The sequence below is a fragment of the Plutella xylostella genome, chromosome 30 (assembly GCF_932276165.1).
Source record: "Plutella xylostella chromosome 30, ilPluXylo3.1, whole genome shotgun sequence".
Lineage (NCBI taxonomy): Eukaryota > Metazoa > Arthropoda > Insecta > Lepidoptera > Plutellidae > Plutella > Plutella xylostella.
Genome location: NC_064010.1, coordinates 4,399,005 through 4,418,772, shown reverse-complemented (window position 1 = coordinate 4,418,772; position 19,768 = coordinate 4,399,005). Strand labels below are relative to the sequence as shown.

The following is a 19,768-nucleotide window of genomic DNA, read 5'->3' as shown; positions in this document are numbered from 1 at the left end:
TTAGTAAGCGGTTAGTCTGATAGGGCAATTATATTTCTGTTAGTTAACCAAAGCAATCCTTGCTTAGTAAATAAACGTCTGATTTATGAATTGAAATTGACTTCAGACGACTGTTATCTGATAGATCACTGACTTTTGTTTTTATAACACAAGACCATATTATGGCTGAACCTGGCCTTTTGGATATTGTAAATATAAGAGTTCAAACTGGAACGCTAAAGTGTAGATAAATAGTCTCTCTTCTAAAGGCTTTCTCATTGAAATTTTAAATTCTTGCCCTGCCTTCTAAAGCTACAATTTTTGCATTTTAGTGGCATACTTACTATAACACTTGGAGCGTTATTGACTACCATAAATTTAAGAATTGCCTACGGAATGCACTCTAAAGCATAGCGAAGCTTCGCTCTTAAGAATCTCACGTCCGTCAAATCTGTCCTTCGGACCGGATTTTTTATCAGACTTGGTTGGTATTTAGCCGTTTCGCTATAGTTTGACCTTACATACCTTGACTTGATAGTCGCTAGCAAGCCTTTCTTGTGTCACTGTGTGGAGCCATTTCCCCATGGTCTTCCACAGCCACGTGGGTTCCTTCGACAGAGGCACGTCCATGGAGTGAATGGCCGCCATTTTTTCAGCTATCTTCATCGAGAGGGCCGGTTCCGCTAGCTCTTTTGTCAGGAGTGGGCGCGCCTGGAAGGTTAAATTTGGATGGTTGAAATATGGTGGTTAGCAGAAAAGGGTGGCTCATATTGTGTGGTCATTTTGAGCAACTTCGTAAATTCCACGTAAAATTGTCTGTGTTCACTACAACTACAAACACACACGCTCGTACGACGAGTTTTGTTCGCACGGGATATTGTTTTAAAAACAAGACAGTAGCTGCCGCTACACGGGTTCTTAATCGAGTAGATAAACGTCACTATATCGTGATTCGCCATAAATAAGGCACTGTGATGTGCAGCGGCCGCAGGGTTTCACCAATATAATAGTACGGTTAGCTTCTTAAATGGCACTTTTGTAGTCAAACTACCTACTTAACAAACCATGAACAGCTAAATAGTGTAATTATGAAGCTGAATGAAAATGACATACAAACACAACAATACACTCACAAGCAAAGAAAAGTTCCAGTTTAGTAGAGGTACTTTGCATGGCTTGTTGTATGTATACTTATGTATAGTATTTGCTAAACTTTTGAATCTGCCATACATACTCAATTACTCAGCAATGTACGTCTACTTGCAGACTACTCGTGTGTGAAGCAGCCTTTATGTGTAGTGTTCAGTTTCAGTCGTTTCATAAGATATACGTAGGTGGTCTGAAAAGTTTCCGACCTCAACGTGAAGATGGCAGCACACATCAATTAAAGTCAGGGAATGAAATGGTGCATCTTTTGACAGCAACACTTCAAAGTTTCAGCCATTTTTGACGCGCGGTTTTTATTTGTCAGTCGCTTGAGTGAGTCTTTCTTTTCAGACAACCTATTGTAATTGTAGATACTCACAGGAATATACTCCTCAATCCTGCCCCCACTAAAAACCCCGTGCAGCTTGGGCCCGAGCCGGCGCTCCGACAGCAGCGTGAATATCACGGACTCCGTCACGATGGCGTCCATGGCTCGCTCGCCGTGCACCTGCCCGTAGATGCGGAGCAGGACCTGAGAATTAAAAAAAAAATATTGGGGGGACATCTCATACATGGATATCTGATCCAGGGACATTTGACCTTAACAATTTATCATAACAATGCTAGATGACAGTAAATGAATAATTATGTGGGGACATCTCACACATGGACTACTGATCCAAGGACATCTCACACACGGCTATCCGACCCCAAACTAGGCAACCTGTGATACGGGTGTCGGACAGCTGTTATGTCTACACAATACTGGCCGGGATTCGAACCCTCGTCCCTAAGCTACGGGAGCAGCGTGAATATCACAGATTCAGTCACGATGGCGTCCATGGCTCGCTCGCCGTGCACCTGCCCGTAGATGCGGAGGAGGACCTGAGAAGTTAGATGATAATAAATACATAAATAAATAATAAGATAAGTACTTACAAAATACCAACATAAATAGGGCCAGGACCGTTTTTCGGATAGTAGCTGAATTAAAACCGTAATTACTCTAAAAAACCGGGTTAAGCTTCTACTAACCGCAATCCTAGGCAAGATCAAGAGCCTAGCAAGAGAGGCTACCAAGCCTTTTCATGGTCCTCCGAGCCGGACCACGTATCCTACTATCGCCACCTTTTAGATCAGGCGCTAGAAATCCTAGATCCGAGGATCACTTCAGCAGGGATGGCTGTATAGTGTATATCCTTAGTATAGATACCCTTTTGCAACATCCTGTAAGTACAACAGAAACAAACCTTCTTAGGCTCCTCAATGCAGAAGGAGTTGGACCTGCCGAACACGGCGCACTCGTCGCCCGGCGAGTCCCCACGCGGCGGCAGCTCGTCCGGTAGAGCCACGTAGTAGCAAGTCAGATAACCACGAAATATTACTATATATACCAATATAAATATAAGGCCTCAACCGTTTTTGGATAGTAGCTGAACTAAAACCGTAAAAACTCAAATTAAACGGATTTAGCTTTACCAAACCTTTTCGTGGTCCTTCGAGCCGGACGCATTCTAATACAGCCACCATTCTGATCAGGCGCTAAAAATCCTAGTTCCGTGGATTGCTTTGGCTTTAGAGTCTGTAAATAAGTAGTAATAGTGATGTACCTTCTTAGGTTCTTCAATGCAGAAGGAGTTGGACCTGCCGAACACGGCGCACTCGTCGCCCGGCGAGTCCCCGCGCGGCGGCAGCTCGTCCGGTAGGGCCACGTAGTAGAGGAAGTTGGAGAGGCCTCCGCTGGAATTGAGAGGCAAAAAGGTTTATGTTACTGTTCTGATAGTGCAAACCAAGTGCCCAGACAGGGACTGATTCATATAGAGCGCCTTTTATACTGTTCATTAAATTTAGGGCCACGTATTAGAGAAAATTTAATATACTCTTGCTGGAATTTATGAAAAAAAATGTAGGTACGTTATTTATTTAACAATTGGGCTGAGGGTTCACAGGATTGAAGGGTGTGGAAGGAAAATCAGTCTTTGCCAAGCAGTGCGAAAATAAGTAGGCTATTTAAAAAAATATGACACGGTGGTCTGGGAGAGATTGCTATACGCCTTCGCTAGTACTGATTTTAAATACCTAGTGCTATTAAAAAAAATGTGTTTATTTTACTGTTTTGACTATGCATACTGATTGTCTGGTAGAGATTGCAATAAGTACGCTTTCGCACACGCTATTAAAATTTGATCATCCTCATCACGACCCATCTCATCCCCACTGCTGGAGCAAGGATCTCCTTCCAATGAAGGGTTTTAGGCCTAGTCCACCACGCTGGTCTTGTGCGGGTTGGTGGACCCCAACACAAGCATGCTTGTGCTGAGAGAGTTGTCGGGTAAGCGAAGTGGCCAACTCGACTGTCAGATGTCTTCAAGCTGCCCGAAGGCCTCTGACTAGGCTTAACGACTGCTGCCGAAACAGCAACCAAGTAGTCCGATAAGTTACGATCACAAAAGCTAGCTGGACTACAGACGCTTCTTAAAATAATAGAGAGTCGTTTATTTCTATAAAATAGCTCGGCAGCTATAGCCACGTATTATCTCATAATAGCAAAAAGCTAAGTTTTTTTTCATTTGAAGCGAAGCTTACGAGAAAACTGGTACACTTTATAAAACAAAGGTAACTCCAGCCTTTTAAAAGAGTAAAATAAGTGGATCGAGGTGCTCTAAAAGGCATTGACACATGTCTAGACATTCTTGAGAGAGCCATAAATAGAATTTATCCACAACTAGAGTCCGACCACTCTATCTTGGCAACGGGTAAAAGATGGGAGCTTATTTTTTTTCACTCCAATAACAATTAACAATCCAAAATCAACGTCGCTCGTCTTACAAACATCTGTCAGATCCATAAAAGTTACGTCAGAAATGACGTTCCTACCATGCCAGTGTCCAAATATTCAAAGAATGAAATAATTCTTTATGTGTTGGCATTTGTTTCTGTTGCATAGTTATCGTTGCCGGACTAGTGTATCAGCGACATAGCAAATACTATAAAGAGGTATAATCTTGAGATATCTTAACCGATAATAATGTATTGCTTAGCAAACCTAGATTAGTTTATAAGAAGTTGTAGTTTATGATAGTAGCTAGTACCTATATTATTAATCTTTGCCTTGATATACGTAGTTATGACTCATTTTACTCGTATAAAAATTCACCGATCAATTTCATAAATGATTTCATAATAATAAAGCTACATTATCCATTACATTCCATCTATAAAGTCATGTACCTACTTAAAATTATAATAGAACACCGATTTATAAACTCTTTTTAAAATATTTGAGCTGAAATAAAGGTGATATACATCGATTAAATACCGGATTAAACAATTAATTTTAGGATCCATTTCCATTTTCATGTCTTTTTAGATGGACTGTAGAGATATACCTACAGGGTTTTATTCCTGAATACTTTTATCCCGGGATTAGGTACTACGGGAATCCTATTAAAGAAATCGTGCAGAAAAGCAAAAACGCTCAGTTTGAGAGGCTGTAGAGGTAAAAAGCAGAGATTAAAAATAATGTTTTTCCGATACAAAGCCACGCTATTTCTACAATTATACTTTTATATTATGATACTTTTTGTCCTGGAATTCGTATCTATGGAAAAACCTTTTAAGGCGAAAAGAAGCTATCAAGAAGAAATTTATAATTATAAATTCTATAAGTAATTCCTTATTTTTCTTTCCTTCCTAAGTTTTTCTGTCTTTTATAGAGAGAGAAATAGCACTAACGCCTTCACTCTGGGATCGTAGAAGACTATAATAGTCTGCCTAGTCTAGATTCTAGAAGACCATGCATGTGTGATGCACATTTATTAGGGCTTAGGTGAATAACAAACGAAAAATCATGTGGTTTACGAAAGGAACCTCCTAGGCAGACCTATCACCTGTGCAGCGATCACAGGATTCAATACGATTTTCGAATCTACACAAACATATGGAAAAATAACAGTATCGTCAACTGTCACTGTCAAAATGTAAGGCAAATTTTACAGTTTCAAAAGTGACATTTGTTTTTTTCATATGTTTGTGTAGATTCGAAAATAATATCGAATCCTGTGATTGCTGCACTGTTCCTTACGTCATACTTTCGGCGCAACTACTATGACTAATCCGACTGGCAAATTCTTTCACTACGGTCACACACCCTAGCTATTTATAATAAGCAGAATCATGCATTCTTCTGGTAAACATAAGACACAGTAACTACCTATTGGCATATCTTATCAATCGAACATTGTCATTCCAATACAATAATAGGTACTGGTTCACTTAAAACTGGTTATTTGCTTTATCTCTTCAATGTATTTTTCCAATGACCTAAATATTTGTGATTAAACGTGGCAAGGAAATGTATGAAAGGACGATGGCTTTAAAATGCGCAGTAGAAAAAAAATGCGTAGTTTTTTTGCGGTTGTGTTGTTGTTTACCGAGTCTGTTTTTGATGTTTGTTTTGCCTGTTAATGGGTGTTGAGTCATACAAATGTTTATTAATAGCTTGTGAACATACATAATGGGCCACTGTTAGACATAGATCTTCTATACCTAATAATTATGTAGCCCGTGTATTCCACTGCAGGACATAGGCCTCCTGAAAGACTAGGCTAAGGGGTGATTGCTGTAATCTCCACAGCCTGCCATAAAGGTGGGTTTGAGATATCACACAACACAACACATTTAACACATAAGACCCAAGAGCAAATACTAGGATTCGAGCACGAGACATAATAAGGCGTTTCAGTCAGAGTACAATTTAGTAACTAACTGCACCGGTCGGTAGTAAGTAAATCAAAATTACCTTTATGCAAATAAAATACACTCATGCGCAATGAAAAAGTTCCACTCACACAAAATAACAACACCAAACATGCGATTTTTTTCCAATAAATAATTGAAAATGTTAACAATAACTTTTTAGTTGGCAGTATTCTGATGCGCTGTTAAATGGAGTTCAATAATGCCGAGGGCGACATTAAGATTTATCCCAAGGCAAACTAAAAAAAACATAACTTCCGTTTGAAAGCGTTTTTCCCAAAACTGCCATGTGGAAACTGAGGTCGTTTCCGCCAGAAAGAAGCTAGTTTTTTTTTTCGTTTTTTTCCGTTTAGGAGTAATTTGGTGCTATGTCACTGAAACTTTGTCATTGCTCGCGAGTTTAGGTATTAACTTAATAAGAATTTCATGTATATTTTAAATTTTGTTTTGCATTATTTATTATTTATGATTCTGTCTGCATGATACACCGTGCTTTGTGAATCTCGTGACAAAGGATGTCGTGCAAAAACTAACGATCGATAAATCGACGGCAAAACCTTAAATACCGCGAAACGACTTGGCTTTGTCAAAGAAAATCGTTTTACAATTCAATATCTTTTTACACACAAGTTAAGCATTTTGTAAGAAACAGGAAAACATGTATTTTCTTGCCATTTGCGAATAAGTGAGGTAAATACACCTATTGTAGGGTGACTAAGGACAAAAAGTGTTTAATTGGAAAAACGTCCTTGGGTTACAAATTCGATTGATATTTCTTGTACCTACAGAACTAAGGTATTTAAACTTTAACAATACATGAAGGTATGATAAATTACTAATTTTACCCATAAACTACAACGTAAGTTAAGCAGGAATTAAGATTGGTGTGTAGGTGGACCCCAACACAAGCAAGGTTGTGCTGAGAGAGTTGTCTGGTAAGTGGTCAACCCGACTCTGTCAGATGTTTCCAAGCTGCCCGACGGCCTCTGACTAGGCTTAACGACTACTGCCGAAACAGCAACCGTGACCCACGGGAGTTCCGACAGACGCGCGCATCTGCGGTTTCTGACAGAATAGAATAGAATAGAGGGTGGGGACTGACCTGATCCTGTTAAACTGCAGGTGCTGCGGCTCCACGCTCTTCCAGACAATGTCCATTTTTTTAACAGACGATTACTGAGTATGTTTGTCGCACATTTTGAAAGAGTGAGATGGGTCTTTATTAGGAATAATAAGCAATGCAGATTAACAGTTTGTTACTCGTCTGTTCAAAAATTTTGTAGGTATATCTGAGGATAGCTTTTGGTAGCGGAGGCCAAGACCCACTTTGGGTCCACGAGTCATCAAGAGTGAGTGAGTGAGTGATATCTGAGGATGGTTGACTGGTGACTGACCTGATCCTGTTGAACTGCAGGTGCTGAGGCTGCACGCTCTTCCACGCGCCGTGTAGGTAGTCCCGACAGATGCGCGCCGCCGCCTCGCGCATCTCCGCCTCTGTGCCGCACATCTGCAGTTTCTGATGATGAGAGAATAGGATATGTGATTATTAGAAAGTTTTGGAAATGAGTTTTTTATGAAAATGTGAACAGCGCCCCACACGGTCGGTAGCAGAAATAAAATTTTGATACAAAATTACTCGATGAATTTCACTTCACGTTCACGATGAAAATTTATGCTACGGGCTCTGAAGGAAGGCGTAAGACAGGACGACGTCAAAGACGTGGCTTGATTGTGTGAAAGGAAATATGAGAGAGTGTGTAGTGAGGATTTGACAGAGGACAGGGTAAAATGGCGTGACTTGACGCACAAACTCAACCCTAAATAAGGAAAAGGCTAGGCAGAAGAAGAAGATGACAATATTCGAATAAGATGTTAGTGTCAGTGCGGTCAGAGCGGTGGTGGCGTAATGGATAAGGCCTCGTCCTCTGAATCGAGAGGCCGTGGGTTCAAATCCTGGCCTGTATCAATGAATTCTTTCAATTGTGTTTTTAATTAAGGAGTTCACGTACAATACCAAGTGCTCTTACGGTGATGGAAAACATCGTGAGGAAACCTGCACATCTAGATTTTAGATGTAAATCCTGTTGGTAGCGGAGCTCCAAAACAGCTGAACGGATTTTCGTATTTTAGAGTGTCTTCCTTAGATCAAAATCGGCTTATCCTTTCAAAAGTTATGCGACTTTTAGTGTTGAATGTCAGGGGTTTTTAACGTTGGTTAGGTTATTTAACGGTTTGCTGGTTGCGGGGTAGGCAAATGTGCATTGTGCACGTGTTGTGTCCGTCCAAATGTATAGGTAGAGTCGGCCTATTGTAATTTTCGGAATAGAACCGCGAATGAACCCTACATCACAATCAGTAACAACTGCCATTCCGACATGCCATGTTTAATCATAATTTTGAATCTACAATGCACATACAGTCTACCATCAATAGGTCTCTACCTAGACTACCTAGGTATACCTAATTAGCATAGTGAATGAAATATGCATGCACATTTGTCATGTTTGATAGCATATACCTAGCAAATAGGAGGATGTGGACTATTGTATTTACTATATGGTGCATTTAGTATCTAGACTGCCTATGGCTTGGCTACCCTGTCACCGTAGTTACTATGCCAACACGAATTTCTTGGGTGCGTATTGCGACGTATAACAACGAAATGTATAATTTCACATTAATATGACGGCCGAATGGCGTAGTGGTTAGTGACCCTGACTACTGAGCCGAAGGTCCCGGGTTCGATTCCCGGCTGGGGCAGATATTTGTTTAAACACAGATATTTGTACTCGGGTCTTGGGTGTTGATATTTATATTTAGTATCTATCTATCTATGTATTTGTGTAGACATATCAGCTGTCCGACACCCATAACACAGGTTCTGCCTAGCTTGGGGTCGGATGGCCGTGTGTGAGATGTCCCCACATATTATTATTATTATTATAATAACGTTCACAAAATATAATGAACGTTACGTATAACAACAAAATCTATATTTTCATAAGGTATAAGATTCAATTGGTATAACGTACATTTTATATAATATCAAAAAATATAATACTTACGAGGACTAATATCAATTCGTATAACATACATTACGTATATCGTTTAAAATATATACTATAATTTAGTATAAATTTCATAAAACATACTAACAAATAACATAATCTGTGTTTAATTACCCAACGCCGTCAAACCCCCTTGCACCAAAACCTAAAGATAGGTGCGACGACGAGCAAAGCGAGGAGGAGCGTGTTAGGTGCACATGTTCGTCGAAACCAAAGCGGAGCGGAGCGTCTCCCCACTTAGCTCCATTAATAATAATAATGTCAAAACCCCTAGTACAAAAACCTAAACATAGGTGCGACGACGAGCAAAGCGAGGAGGAGCGTGTTAGGTGCACATGTTCTCCGAAACCAAAGCGGAGCGTCTCCCCACATAGCTCCAATAATAATAACAATGTCAAAACCCCTAATACCAAAACCTAAAGATAGGTGCGACGACGAGCAAAGCGAGGAGGAGCGTGTTAGGTGCACATGTTTGTCGAAACCAAAGCGGAGCGCAGCGAAGCGGAGCGGAGTGTCTCCCCACATAGCTCCAATAATAATAATAATGTCAAAATCCCTAGTACCAAAACCTAAAGATAGGTGCGACGACGAGCAAAGCGAGGAGGAGCGTGTTAGGTGCACATGTTCGTCGAAACCAAAGCGGAGCGCAGCGAAGCGGAGCGGAGCGTCTCCCCACATAGCGCCAAAAATTATATATTGTCAAAGCCCCACATAACGTCAATAATAATGAAAATACGATACGACAATCTTTTATACTTTTTTATATCCGTTGTAGAATATATGTTATAAACGTTATATATTATGAACGTTATGCATTTTAATCGTTATATCAATTGAAATTATACTTTTTGAACGTTATTCTTTACGAAATTATGTATTTAGTAATTATGCCTTTCGTTTGTTATGCACAGTGATCGTTATACTTAATAAATTTATATCATATGAGCGTATACCTTGTGAATTTTATACCATTCGTTTTTATACCTCGTATTACTTACCCGAATTTCTTCATATTTTTGATAAAACTTGAAATCGACTCTTTATGTATGTGGCAACACATTAGGTAGATATATGACGTAGTACATCTCTGCTTTATCTTTCTTAGTACATACAAATTACAAACCTACTTATACCTAAGTACCTAATATATGACGTTATCTTAACCGACTGTCTTATCTAATACCTAGGTATTAGAATGATATTTAGGTGAGTCAGCAAAACTACAGAGGTTTTGCATTGAGTTGAGAAATCTTAAGCACGACATGATGTATCTGTCAACTAACACTATTATACTACAGGACCATCTCAAGGTTACATAACCTGTAATTCAGCCCTCCATCGAAACCAAGGGTGCCCCACGCTATGTTTACAATTCACGGCCTCAATCCGAGAACTCGACTACCTCAAGTATCGATTTACTACTGACATTGGCCGGTTCAGCAGAAACAAAAGGTATAACTACTCATTACTCAATTTTGCTTCTAAGATTGGTGCACTGAATGAAAATGAAAAATAAATTATTGGGACCAAAGGTAGTTCAATAGAAAATATTATTTATTTATTTAATACTAGCTGTTCCCGCGAGCTTTGCTTCGCCTTAAAAAGTTTTCCCGTGGGAATTCCGGCATAAAAAGTGGCCTATGTTCTTTCCCAGGGTCTAGACCGTATGTATTCCAAATTTCATTCAAATCCGTTCATTAGTTTTGGCGTGAAAGAGTAACAGACAGACACAGTTACTTTCGCATTTATAATACTAGCTGTTCCCGCGCGCTTCGCTTCGCCTTAAAAAGTTTTCCCGTGGGAATTCCGGGATAAAAAGTAGCCTATGTTCTTTCCCAGGGTCTAGCTAGACCGTATGTATACCAAATTTCATTCAAATCCGTTCAGTAGTTTTGGCGTGAAAGAGTAACAGACAGACAGACAGACAGACAGACAGACACAGTTACTTTCGCATTTATAATATTAGTTAGGATTAGTTAGGATGAAAACAGTACTTTAACAGTACAGATAATGACATGATAAACGAAAAGAAACGGGAAACGCCCAAGACCTTGTAAATTATAATAATAAAATTCAGCTGCACGCGTAGCACAGTATGGCTGCGACAAGATATAAATGACAGCTAGTTGCAACAAATTGTGTGATACCAGTTGTCCTCACAAACGCTAACATGGCCAACACGAAATAATCACTACAAGATGTGAGTTACAATTTTGACAGCGAGATTGGAAGATTTGTCTTATTTCCTAACATGGGTGTACCAATTTGTCCGCACTTGTCTCAGTTTGACATTTGTTTAGGTAGCATTTTATCACTCAAATTCGAAGGTGGTGATAACATGTGACACAAATTATTATTTGTTTAGTTTTTGTTAATTTCATCCTTGCTCTACAAGAAGAGATGCAGGAAAGGAAAATTACTATAATACTTATAGGGAGGATGATCCGGGACTCTAATAACCCGTTGAAAATGCTTTAAAAACAACATTTGTCAAAACCCACATCCTCATTTTATTTGACTAAAATTATATATCATATTACTTATATGTAGCAGTGTTAGCTCACCCGTCTGAGCGTCATATAGCGAGTAAGAAGCGCCCGCCCCTCACGGAAGAGATGTGGATTCAAATCCTGTCGCTGACATGTGCTAATAAGTTAGATAGATAGACATTAATTTGTTCCACTTAAACATTTGTACACTTAAATTAAGAGGCGAAAAGTGTGTGTTGAAGCAGACCAACAGGGAAGCAACTCAGCGCATATGTTTGCCCTTAGGAACAAACCACAGATTTTCAGTTGTCTCCCATACTTATACTTTAAGTTTGCCTATTCACGTCAAAGTATGTAGGTAATGAAGTGGCTAATTGAATAGTTTGAATGCTAAATATAGAGTTCACGAAATGTAAATAATATAAACTGTACATTGAATACATCTGGCACACCGGGCAGTCAGCGACTCATTCTAATCCTTCACCACAGCGACAAACCCTAGTCAGGCTTTATGATTTATCAACAACACGTGAACAACACACTAACTGAGATGAAGTGGCTAATTGAATAGTTTGAATGCTAAATGTGGAGTTCATGAAGTGTAAATCATATAAACTGTACATTGAATACATCCGGCACACCGGGTAGTCAGCGACTAATCCTTTCACTACAGTGACAAACCCTAGTCAGGCTTTATTATTTATCAACTACACACTAACTATAAAAAAATAAGTGGGTATGCTAGCATGTACTTACAACTATTTTAAATGGTTATAAAAATATAATATTTTCTTTAGGTAAGTAAAACATTTATTAAACTTTTAATTAATAAATTATAAAAAGTATACTATTTCACACACCATAAAAGCATATTAGGTATTCTTAGTTATCAACTATCACAATAATCAGTCTGAACTTTGCTTATATCAGTCATCAAATAGGTCTCATAGTATGTATGCCAAGATTTTCAACTTTTTCAGTTCGGTGCCGCTCCAGTTCATTGTTTCACCACAAGGTTGCTAATGTCATCTGACCATCATTCCGCACCACCATTCACCATTCAGGTGGTTTCTGCCAACAAGAGCTCTCCAACTGTGTCTAGGGTATCAATTTCTGACCGGTTTTGACCATCTTCCGTCTTGCCTACAAGCCAATTTCAATGTTCTGTAACAAACAAAAATGTTTCATTAGATTTTAGTTATACTTATGAACTAAGATTATGACTCCTATTGTCCTCTTCATCATCATCATAACCCATCACGTCCCCACTGCTGGGGTAGGGGTTTCCTTCCAATGAAGGAAGGGCTTAGGCCTAGCCGACCAAGTAGTGCCATGTGAAAAAAGTTTTTTGAGTTGTTTTGTGTGCATATGCCCAATTATAATAACATGTCACGGGTACTGGCACTTACCTACTGTTTTTCCTTCCATTGATTATATAAATATTATTCAGTCAGGCCGTGGGACAAGCATCGAAGATGATATTCTGCGCCCGTCAGGATCCTGCCCGGGCTTTTTTCTCAAGGCCTTCTAGCTCCTGGGTCCGGGTAGACAGTGGGTGGCATGCTGTTTTTGTTCTTCGTCTCAGGGATCCGATGCATCGACGGCTGCCGATAGCAGGAGCTCCCAAGGAATCTGAGCGTGCTTGGTCGGGAGCAAGCTTGGTCGTATATCATTTGATGAGACGATGTCCAAGAAACTCAATAAAGTAGTTTAATGAGCCAATATGAATCCATGGGGTAGCGCAAAGCAAAGTAATATTACCAAAATAATACACTCGAAACTCTCGAAAGCACCAAACCAAACAGTCAAAATTTTCTTCAAGTTTGACGTTTGGTGACATTTTAATTGTCAAAAAACCATAGACAATACAAACAACAACCACAAATGAGAGGTTTTCGGAAAAAAATAACATTTGAAAAACTTATTTGCACAGAGCAGAAAAGTTACAGTGTCACTGGGACTAATGCCGAATCACACAAATAAAATGAGACCCATGTACACCCTATGCTAACATTTAAGACTGATATCAAAAAGTGACTCAATTTAATCAGTCACTTCACATGTTGTCTTCTTATGGCCATACTAGCCGTGCTGTTTGCCGAAAAATTCACGATAAAACCTCACATCAAAGAATGTGGCTAGATGTAGTAAAGAGATAAAAGGATTTATATTTATCAACATCATATAGCACTTATCTTTTCAAGTATATTGCTCTTATCACCCTTATCAAGCTATCTGACAAGCTCATAAAGGATCAGAGCTACATGTGTAGACATTTTTTTAATAAGATAATGATAAAATACAAAACATAAATGGATTATTTATTCACTGGGCATTAACCGGCCTTGGTATAGGCCGACTGAACTATGATAAGAGATATGGTATTTTCCTACAAAATGATATTATTAAATAACTTGTACTGCATAATATTTGTCTATGGGTGGACCAGTGCGGTTGCCACCACCTAACATTAGCAATAAACATTCATTAAGGGTCTGCAATAGGGAATCAAGGGTTGGCATTGTCATAGAATTATGTAGTAAATGATGCTCTACAGCCTTGAAAAAAATCACACAGGTAGTTGAAGAGTCTAGCTAGGTGCTGAATCATTCGAATTTAAGTAAATGATTATGGATAACTGTAAATTAATTTCAGAATATCAAGAAAAACCAGTCAATCACACTCCCGTATTGTAACAACTGTGTCGTAATTATTAAGAATTTTCATATGATTTTTATCATATTATAAAGTTAAAGGCTTGGACTAGGCGCTAAATACCTTGTTTTTTAATAAACACACACTTATTTTGTGTAAATTAATCCCAAACTTGAGCAATTTTTTTCCCTCAAATCTTCATACAAATATCTATGGCGGCTTTCTGTGTTATAAAATCATAAACACAAGTGACGTTTGACTCAGTTGGCCGCTGGCCTCCAAAGAAGGGTCACGTCGGTTTAGGCAGCACTGACAGCTCGCGATCTTATCGTGTACAGATACAAAATCACTGCACATTGGTTGTCATTGCACTTTTTCAACTTTTATGACACCAACATAATTTGATTTGAAATTGAGGAAGCATAATTCTTCCAGTATATTCAATACATTAAATTAAATTAGATAGTGTGCAATATTCTCGTGATATTACAGTCTCGTAAAGGTCTGATGAGGAGCAGGAATATAGCGAATGGATCTAAGTGATGACAATACGCACGAACATTAGGTTAGGGATCAAAAATACAGTCTCTTGGTGCTGGTTGAGGTATGGTCTCGTGAGGATCTGATGAGGGCAGTAACACGGTGGTGGCTCAATTTTATTTCAAAGATGTTAATAGCTAAAAGCATCGAGTTTGGGCTATTAAGTATGTTTTTCAGAGAGAGAGAAAGAGATTTTGTTTTTCCTCTGGATGTGTTTACTGGGTTTACTAAGTTCATTCTGTTAATGGCATCAAGTTGTTATGTGTTCATAAGTAATAATTATTTATTAACAAAATGCTGTTGATTCTCCACGAAAATGTAAAAATAAAAATAAAATAAATAAAAATAAATTCGTAACGTAAAATTGTCAATGACGGAATTTCTTCTATAGACAGTAGCCACAAAAAAACAAACGATAGATGGCGTGATTTGAAGATAAAGATACATTTTTTCGACACATAGACAGCAACAACAAAAAAATACAGATTTAAAGAAAAGAAACACATACTTATACAAAACAACAAAGAAAAATAAGGATACACATCAAAATAACTGGAAAAAATATAAGCCCCAATTTACTTGTGTGGGACAGGGAGTACCATAATATTTTTTTTGGGGTACTCCCCATCTATGCGAAATATAAGCTTGATATCTTTACCCGTTTCTGAGAAAAAGGGCGGTGACAGACAGTCAGTCAGACAGACGGACAACAAAGAGATCCTATAACGGTTGCTTTTTTTCTTTTGACGTTCGAAACCCTAAAATTAAGTAAAAATATTATGCTGCCAAAAAATGTACTTAGAGGTATTGAAAAAGCGGTTATATAAACAAATTATACCAGCAGAGGGTTCACCATTTAGCTGAATGTTACTTAGAAAACGGCCTTGAGTGGCGGTCAAGTTGGTCCCCGCCTGCGATACTTTCCATTAACATTGGGACTCGTTTTCATGTTTTTAGCGTACAGTCAGGTTTTTAGTTTTTTATAATTGTATTTTTTTATTTGTAACTTTTTAGTTGTTTTTATTTTATGAAATTTTACGTCGGTAGGTAGTTCATGATCATTTTTTATTTCAATAATTTTGGTGTTGTTATTTAAATACCTTCAATATGCATATTTTTGTAATGTGAAAATCAAGTCCTTTCATTTGATACCTTACACGGCAAAGTTGAATTATTATTTTTTCGATCATCACGTTATGTCCTCAAGGACATAACTCGCTATGTACATTTTAATGGAACGTCACATAGCCTATAGCCATCGCGCCATCAATACGATTCTAACAATACCTCATACATCAAAATCTATCAAGCCGTTTAGGCTACAGGAGGGAACAAAGAAACAGACAAACATACATATATACATACATACAATCAAAAAACATTACCCTCCTCCTTCGGCAGTCGGGTAAAAAGGAGTAAGACAGGGGGTCATTCTGAACTTTTGCTCTACGAGTTTTGGAAATTAACAAAAAAAAACCTTTTTCATAGAAACTTTGTTGGACATGTGACTTTTTACCATGGAAAACGAATATTTTTTTTCGCGAATTTTCAAATCTCGTAGAAGGGTGGATTTCAACAAGTCCTAAAAAATCTTCATTTCCGTGGACTTTTTTATCTTAAGGTTTTTTATATTAGAAAAACGCTTTTATTAAAGTTTTTGTTAATGTTAGTGTTCTTACTAAATGGGTAGCAGATAAGTTAAAAACTTAACGAGATACGGATGATTAAAAATTTTGTGCCACGGCGATGAAACATGCGTTCACGGCAATGAAACAAGCGTCCACGGCAATGAAACAAAGGCACACGGCAATGAAACAAACTTCCACGGCAATGAAAGAACTGTATACAATAGAAATGAAAGAATCAATCCACTGCAATTTTTAAAAAAGACTGTGAGGGAAACGCAAACTTAGACAGGCATGTATGGCAGAAATATTTGGATAGATATTGGAACGAAAGAAAGAACGACAGTATGTATAAAAAAATAAGAATATAGTATGGAATTCTCTAAGTAGCATTGTGGGGTCCGTATTGCGACGTATAAAACAAAATGTTTCATTTCACACTAATAACGTTCACAACATATAATAAACCTTACCTATAACATCTATATTTTTATAAGGTATAATACCCAATATGTATACTGTTCATTTTGTTCAAGACTGTTTAGATTAGTTGATTATTTAATTGTTTATAATTATTTGTCTAAGTTTAATAAAGTTTATTTGGTTATGTCTATAGGTAGGTAGAGATCTAACATAGTTATTGTTTGTAGTAGGTATAATATCTGGTAATAGTTTAATAGTTTGTAAATATACCTAGTATAAGTTGTTTATTAATAAATAAACTATGAGGCTTGTTAGGCGCGATAATAGATAATAGATAGTACCAATGAGGGCGCTTATGGTGCAAAGCGCTCTGATTGGTCGACGCATTTCTTGCCCCGCCTCCCACCGGCCGCGCGGCGGAGAGCGCATTTAAATATAGGCGGTCCGGGCCGCCTCGATCATTCCGCTCGCAGCCTCCAAGAAGCAAAGAAGCCTCCTAATAATAGAAGAAAAAAGCCTTCTCATTTCAAGCACCTGCCCTGCCCTACAAGAAAGAAGAATCCCTGCTTGCTCTTCGATCAGCTTCACAAACGATTTTCACAAACGATTTTAATGTGACGTGCTGTATCGAAGGGGTGCGTCACATTTTCTGGTCCATTCGAGCGCCGGATTGAAGATCAAGCATGGTGAACACAAGAAGCGCCTCCAAGTCAGCCTCGGTAGCCGGTGCCACGGACAGCACCGGTACTGAGGCCACCGCGACGACGGCAACCACGAGCAGCGGGGATACCTACACGTCGACGGGAGCATCCACGGACACATCGAACGAAGCATCAAGCACTGCGGCCGCCTCAGAAGTCACGGCGCCCGCCTCCGCTACAGCCCGTGTCCCTGCCCCCGCGCCCCCCGCGCCTACCCCTGCGACGCCGAAGCCCGTCAAGCCGCACACGCCACGTCGCGCATGTTCAAATGCGTCTTCAAAGGGTCGCCGCCGGGAGTTGCTGAAGGCCAAGGAAGAGCTTCTGAAGAAACAAATGGAGTTAGCCGCCGTACGGGTGGCCATGCTGGAAGAAGAAACGGACGATGAAGAAGAAGAAGACGACACCTCCACCATAAGGGGTGTCCGCATGTCCGAGTGGGTACAACAAAGTACTCTCGCGCTGACCATGCAACCACATCACGCCGTGCCGAGAGAAGACGCCGGAGCGACAGCGGGCCTCCCACGCCGGACATCGATGCCAGAGCCGCGCATCGAAGCCAGTCCACCGGGAGCCGCACTGGAGAACGCCGCGCCGCCGTCTGCACGTCGTGAGCCGTGTCCCATGGGTGCCGACGAGCCGAGAGTACAGCTGCCACCGAACCCGTACACGTCAGGGCCGCACGTGTACGAGCCGCCGCGTCCGGTGCAGCATCGCTACGACCCACGACCGAGCGCCTTCGACTACAAGGAGCTAGCCGAAGCCATCGCCCTCGCTGCACGTGCGCTGCCGTCGCCGCCTCAACATGTCGCCGCGCCGCGCCATGTCAACGAGCTACCAACGTTCAGCGGGGCATCGAGTGATTGGCTGCCATTCAAGGCGGCCTATGAAGAATCTGCGCAGTCCCTCACGGAGCAAGAGAACCTGTCTCGACTGCGCAGAGCCATCAAAGGAGCAGCGAAGGAGGCCGTCCACTGCCTGTTCATCGGGACGCCCTCTACGAGAGAAGTGATGGAGCTGCTGTCTGCGCAATTCGGGAGGCCGGACGCACTCATCATTCACGAAATGGAGAAGCTGCGCAGACTACCGAAGATCGTCGACACTCCAAAGGCCATCTGCGACTTCGCCGCGACGATGACCAACGCGACGGCCACAGTGGTGGCATTGAAGAAGGAGCAGTACCTACACAATGCGGAGATCGTCAACAACGTCGTGGAAAAGCTGCCGGCCACACTGCGCAACGAGTGCTACACCTACATCACCGAGCAGCCTGAAGACATCCCCGACCTGGTCAAGCTGACGCAGTTCGCCAAGCGGGCCGCGGCACGGTGCAGCCGCTTCGCGCCCATGGACATCGCAGCGAGTGACCGGCGGGAGCCCGCGCCAAGGAAGACTGCGCGCACCTACCACGTCGACACAACTACAGCTGCGAAGCCTGCGTGCCCCATCTGCGGCGAGAAGCATGAAGCCGCCGCCTGTCCGACACTGAAGCGAGCCGAAGTACCTGCGAGGTGGGACATAGCGAAGAAATACAAACTATGTTTCCGCTGCATGAAGATCCGCAAGTACCGACACTCCTGCAAGCCGAAGCAGTGCGACAAGGACGGGTGTACCTACATGCACCATCCGCTGCTGCATGGCGGTACCTACGCATCGACCGCCAGTACGCAAGTCGTCCAAGAATCTGAAGCGGTAACAACAGCGCGAGAAGAAAGAAGTGCAACGGGGCTCCTGAAGATACTACAAGTACGAGTCACCGGGCCAAAGGGGTCGCTCGACACCTACGCGCTACTAGACGACGGGTCGACGTGCACACTCATCGAGTCAGCAGTCGCGCAGCAGATCGGAGCAACGGGACCGCCGTCACCCTTTTACATAGAAGGGGTGTCGGGCATGAAGATCGACGCCAGCGAGTCGCGCCGAGTCAACTTGAAGATCTGCGGGCGTAACACGAGCGAAGTCGACATCTGCGCGCGCACAGTGCCGGACATCGGTGTCTCGCCTCAGACGGTGCCTGCGGGGATCATCGAGAGCTGCCCACACCTGCAGGACATCAAAGAAGATATCCTCTACGAGCGAGGCGCCGCCACCATCCTGCTCGGGCAAGATAACTGGGAGTTGCTGCTCACGCACGCTTTTAAGTCGGGCGCGCGCGGACAACCTGTGGCGTCACTCACGACGCTCGGGTGGGTGCTACACGGCGTGCAGTACCGACAGCCGGCAATGCAGCGCGTGCACCACCTCACGGTGCAGCCGCTTCAAGAAGAGACAATGGAGAAAATGATGCGGGACCACTTCGCACTCGAGTCGCTGTGCGTCGACAAGAAGAAATCATACACAGAGGCCGAGCGACGCGCGCTTACGCAGCTAGAAGAAAACACGCGCGC

General features: G+C 41.2%; 1 protein-coding gene and 1 long non-coding RNA gene across 5 annotated transcripts in view; both read right to left on the bottom strand.

Moving 5' to 3' along the window:
- LOC105398255 (choline/ethanolamine kinase) overlaps nucleotides 1-19,768 on the bottom strand; it is a 35,063-nt gene that overhangs the window by 4,645 nt on the left and 10,650 nt on the right. For all 4 annotated transcript variants that reach the window (XR_007268082.1, XM_048631981.1, XM_048631982.1 and 1 more), the window contains exons 2-5: nucleotides 7,278-7,399; nucleotides 2,736-2,865; nucleotides 1,505-1,657; nucleotides 505-690 (exon numbers count right to left, since the gene is read on the bottom strand). Coding sequence is in view for 3 of the 4 variants with exons in the window: in XM_048631981.1 (XP_048487938.1) it covers nucleotides 505-690; nucleotides 1,505-1,657; nucleotides 2,736-2,865; nucleotides 7,278-7,399 (591 nt within the window). In the remaining variant the exon portion in view is untranslated. The remainder of the gene's footprint in view (nucleotides 1-504; nucleotides 691-1,504; nucleotides 1,658-2,735; nucleotides 2,866-7,277; nucleotides 7,400-19,768) is intronic.
- Nucleotides 12,233-13,524, bottom strand: LOC125491055. Its single transcript, XR_007268083.1, has 2 exons — nucleotides 12,850-13,524; nucleotides 12,233-12,604 (listed from the first exon to the last, which is right to left on the bottom strand). It is a non-coding gene; the product is annotated as an uncharacterized LOC125491055 (long non-coding RNA).